At 54.4% G+C, this 5,055-nt stretch overlaps 1 protein-coding gene across 1 annotated transcript; it reads left to right on the forward strand.

Moving 5' to 3' along the window:
* Positions 1-3,673: 3,673 nt before the first annotated feature.
* On the forward strand, positions 3,674-4,505 carry tmem74b (transmembrane protein 74B). The gene has a single exon (XM_070895135.1). The coding sequence runs from the start codon at positions 3,688-3,690 to the stop codon at positions 4,456-4,458; it is 771 nt and encodes a 256-aa protein (XP_070751236.1). The 5' UTR covers positions 3,674-3,687; the 3' UTR covers positions 4,459-4,505.
* Positions 4,506-5,055: the final 550 nt, after the last annotated feature.

Genomic DNA, 5,055 nt, shown 5'->3' on the forward strand with positions numbered 1-5,055 from the left:
CCCCTAGCTCCGTGGCCCAGCCCTATCCTCCCAGCCCTAACCTCCCAGCTCCACCCGGGAAACAATTAAAAGTCAAGCTTAGCAGCGACGCCTTTCGATTGCAGGTATGTTCTAACATTCAGACGTGCTTCCTTGTTTGCGCACGGGCAGTTTATGTGCGGGACTTCATCCCTTCGGCTCGGTCACATTTGGCAGGAGATGAGGATCGGCGGCTGCTTGTGTGCGGCCAGAGGGGCTCGGGACTGCCCCTCCCGCCCAGGACTATTCTCAGTAAAGTGGGGGTGGGGGGGAGGTCTCACTATACATCAGCTTCGGGAGTACCATTGCAATGTCAGTTGTACCTAATCCGGCCGGCACTTCTGATCCGTTGGTTTAGGATATCTCTCAGGGCACCCCTGGTTTACCGGCGCGAGGGGGACTTTATTTACGACGTGGGGGCTTTATTTGCAGGAGGGTATTTGCAGGGGGCATTTGCTGGGGTAATTTGCAGGAGAGTATTTTGCAAGGCTGCGGGGGAGTGGGACTGGCTGAGGTACTCTTGCAAAGAGCCGGGACGGGCTCGACGGGCCGAATGGCCTCCTTCTGTGCTGTAACCCTTCTATGATTCTATTTGCAAGGAGTATTTGCAGGGGGTTGGGGCTGCAAGGGGTTATTTGCAGGGGCTTAATTGCAGGGTGTTATTTTCAGGGAGGGGTATTTGCGGGGGTATTTGCAGGGAGGGATATTTGCAGGGGTATTTGCAGGAAGGGGTATTTCCGGGGGTATTTGCGGGTGCGATGCTGTATTTGCAGGGGATTATTTTAATGAAGGAGTATTTGCGGGGGTATTTGCAGGGTGTGATGCTGTATTTGCAGGGGGTTATTTTCAGGGAGGGGTATTTGCGGGGGTATTTGCAGGGAGGGGTTTTTGCGGGGGTACTTGCAGGGTGCGATGCTGTATTTGCAAGGGGGTATTTGCAGTGAGGGGTATTTGCGGGGGTATCTGCAGGGGGTTATTTTCAAGGAGGGGTATTTGCAGGAGGGGTATTTGCGGGTGTATTTGCAGGGAGGGGTATTTGCGGGGTATCTGCCGGGGATTATTTTCAGGGAGTGGTATTTGCGGGGGTATTTGCGGGGGGTATTTGCGGGTGCGATGCTGTATTTACAGGGGGTATTTTCAGGGACGGGTATCTGCAGGGGTTTATTTTCAGGGAGAGGTATTTGCAGGTGCGGTGCTGCATTTGCAGGGGGATATTTGCGGGGAGGGGTATTTGCGGGAGTATCTGCAGGGGGTTATTTTCAGGGAGGAGTATTTGCGGGTGTGGTGCTGTCTTTGCAGGGGGGTATTTGCACTAGGGTATTTGCGGGGGTATTTGCAGGTACGGTGCTGTATTTGCAGGGGTGTGTTTGCGGGGTGGGTTATTTGCGTGGGTATTTGCAGGTGCAATGCTGTATTTGCAAGGGGGTATTTGCAGTGAGGGGTATTTGCGGGGGTATCTGCAGGGGGTTATTTTCAGGGAAGGGTATTTGCGGAAGGGGTATTTGCAGGGAGGGGTATTTGCGGGATATCTACAGAGGTATTTGCGGGGTATTTTCAGTGAGGGGTATTTTCAGGGACGGGTATTTGCGGGTGCGATGCTGAATTTGCAGGGGTTTATTTTCAGGGAGGGGTATTTGCGGGTTCGGTGCTGTAATTGCAGGGGGGTATTTGCACTAGGGTATTTGCAGGGAGGGGTATTTGCGGGCGCGATGCTGTATTTGCAGGGGGCTATTTGCTGGGAGGGGTATTTGTGGGGGTATCTGCAGGCGGTTATTTTCAGGGAGGGGTATTTGCGCGTGCGGTGCTGTATTTGCTGGGCAGAGGGTTGCATGCCAGTTTTCCCAGTGCGCGCCCTGTGACTGTGGATCAGGGACTGGAAGGCCCGTCAGAGAGAATCAGCCCAAACTCACTCTGAACCGCGGGAAGCTCAGGGAGGAGGGGGAGCGAAGCCCAGAGCTTGAATAAATCAGCAATGCCTGGCACGCAAACTCCAGCCAGGGGACTGGGTATAGAGAACATGAAATGTTCAGAATGATCCCCAGGGACTTTACAGCGTTTAGCCCATATCCTGTGATTCTCAGTCCAAAGCCCCCTGTTGGCTGGGAGTCGGGAGTGGTGGGCTGGAGGCTCCAGCAAGTCTGCACCCAGAGCAGAAACAGTTAAAGGACAATCGAGCAGGGGAGGCGTCCTTGGGAGCAGGAGTCAGCAGATTGCTTCTAAATGTGACTTACACCGCGGGCAGACAGCGCCTGGATTTGAATAGGAGCACGGGTTTCTGTTTGCGAGTTGCAGAGTCGGTGTCAGTGTGTGGCAGCTTCAGAACTGCGCCCAGTCACATTTAGAGGCAAGTTAACCGCCGGGAATTAAATTGCTGTCAATGTTGGTGCCGGGTGTGTGGAAATCTCCTGCAAATTTTGGGGCAGCGATTCGATGGCTGGAATTTAGCAATTCGGTGGGACGCCTATAAACCGGCAGCGACTGCAACAGGGGCCCTGGGACTCTGGATGTCACCGCCCTGCTGCCAGATAAATGGCCAGAATTCAGCCCAGCCCGGCTCGCTGCTAGTGACAGGCGCCATTGTACAGCCTCTGTCCTCTCTCTCTCCCTCTCTGTCCTCCCCGGTAACTGGTTTATCGGCTGGAACCTTACTCCGGAGCTGCTAGAATTTGAGCAATATTAAAATCATTCAGGTATTAGTCCGGCTTCCGCCAAACTCACTAACGCGTTTCTTCTGAAAATGTAATTGATTGAAATAACTGCAGGCGGGAAACTTTGGCTATTTATGCGTTCAGTTGAGCCGGAGAATGCGGGTCGGACAAAGGGAGTCAGTGCGATCAGTAAAAGGGACATCACTTCCACTGCTCCAAGGACCCTTGTCATTGGCACTTTGCCCTCTAGCCGATCTTGTTCGTCTTCCAGACAAAGTTTAACTCTTAAAGGGCACGAGGAATCAAGGAGAGGGGATTTCATCTCCACCCTTGCCCTCCCGCTCCACCTGTTCTCGGAGTCGGGATGCAGCTTGAAGGAGAGCAGGCAGCGATTGGGAAGGGCGACCCGGTACCACACACTCCAGCTGAAGGTTTAAGAGAGGAGGGTGTGAGGACTGTGGTGAAATGAAAACCATTTGAGGAACTGGGGGAGTTAATGGGATCCTGAGACCTCCCAGGGGGGATGGCTGCTTACTGAATATTGCAGAGAGAGAGAGAGGTTGCAAGAGACCATGCAGCAGCTCAGCGCCCCGGGTTGAACTTTGTCGCCGAGATAGATGGCTTGAAGAGTTTGGGTACCGATCGATGCATTTTAATAATTCAATGGGAAAGGTTTCGGTGGATGTACAAGTGCTGTGTATGGTTTATGTCTAGCGGACTGTCGGGTCTCTGCGAGTGCTGGTGTTGGTTCTGTCTAAGTTGGTGAAATTGTGCAGCTGCCCCTCCAGATCTGTTACTGAGCGCAGGCCGGGGGGTTCCTGCACCTCGCAGCCCAGCACCTGCCCGCAGTGCATACCTTGGGGTCGCTTTGCCCCTCTGGCAATCTGTAAAGTGTATCTACAGCAGAGGAGGTTCCTTGCTTAACTGGAAAGTCGTGTTCTCACCGAGCTCTCACCTTGTCTCCAGTTGCAGGGTTATTGCAGTTAAGCATCGCTGGGATGTACACGGCAAACCACTTCCAATGGCGTCTGCGGAGTGCTACCATCCTCTGCAAGTGAGGAGCAGCGAAGGCGGCGACACCAGCCATGGATCCCGGGCTCAGCTGACGGCGAACGGCGGCGCTGCCGCGCCCTGGAACCGCAAGGTTTCAGCACCAAGGGCAGCTCCGCTCCCTCACGGCCCGGAGCAGGAGACCTCCTTCAGCTGCCGCGCTGACCCATTGAACACCAGCCCTTGCAGCCCCCCGGCCGCCAACGGCACAGGACATCGGTCGCCGGGCAGGGCAGGGGTCGCCCCCGCCCAGGGCCACCGGGACAGAGCTCAGGAGACGTCGCCCCGCTCCGAGGAGGAGCGGGAAGCGGAGGCGAGCGGCCAGTCGGTTGACTATGGGTTCATGCTGGCGCTGGTGTTTCTGGTGGCCGGCATCACCTTGGTAGTGATCGCCTACGCCATCCCGAGGGAATCCAAGGTGGATCCAGACTCGGTGTCAGCCCGCGAGATGGAGAAGCTGGAGTTATATTACGCCCTGTTGGGCTCCCACTTGGACAAGTGCATCATCGCCGGGCTGGGGCTGCTGACACTGGGGGGCATGCTGCTCTCCTTGCTGCTCATGGTCTCTATCTGCAAAGGCGAGCTGTACGGGAGCAGAAACTTCATGGTCGCCGGCAGACCTAGAAAGACCTACGGATCCATAAACCTGAGAATGAAGCCCACCGATGGCGAGGGACATCAGTCCCTGGTAGAGTCGGAGGTCACCCTGGAGTCCGAGAACCTGAGCCAGGCCGGCTCCTGAAGAAGCACACTCTCTGCTAATTCCGCCAAGACGTCCCTTATTCAGAGAGCATTTAAACGCATGTATTTATTCAAATTTTTTGTGATGCAATGCAACATATCACACTCCGCACTGACCCCGTGAACCAATTCTCCAACCTGGGCTCTACAATCGCTGCATTGACCAAACCGTGAAAACCAGTCCCCAGTCTAACCAGGGAGAGATTGATAGGACATTTATGTCGACGGTAGGGAGATTTAAAAAGGGCTGTGGGGGGCGGGGAATTAACTCTGTGATTCGGCCTCAGACGTTGAATGGGTCTGGTGACTAAAAGTGCAACGTTACTCCAAAATGCAACATATTCTGGATCCAATATAGACTCGATCCCGCCGCAGACTGGATTCAACGCAGGATTGATCCCACACCAATGACATCTCACACAAACTGGAAATCAGACAGACTAAAACCAATCCGGTTCACTAATGTCCTTTAGGGAAGGAAATCTGCCGTCCTTACCCGGTCTGGTCTACGTGTGACTCCAGACCCACAGCGATGTGGTTGACTCTTAACTGCCCTCTGAAATGGCCCAGCGAGACACTCCGTTGTATTGAAGAAGGC

The sequence above is a fragment of the Pristiophorus japonicus genome, chromosome 12 (assembly GCF_044704955.1).
Source record: "Pristiophorus japonicus isolate sPriJap1 chromosome 12, sPriJap1.hap1, whole genome shotgun sequence".
Lineage (NCBI taxonomy): Eukaryota > Metazoa > Chordata > Chondrichthyes > Pristiophoridae > Pristiophorus > Pristiophorus japonicus.

Coding starts and splice junctions, on each gene's coding strand:
- tmem74b (XM_070895135.1), top strand. CDS start 3,688: ATGGCGTCTGCGGAGTGCTACCATCCTCTGCAAGTGAGGAGCAGCGAA.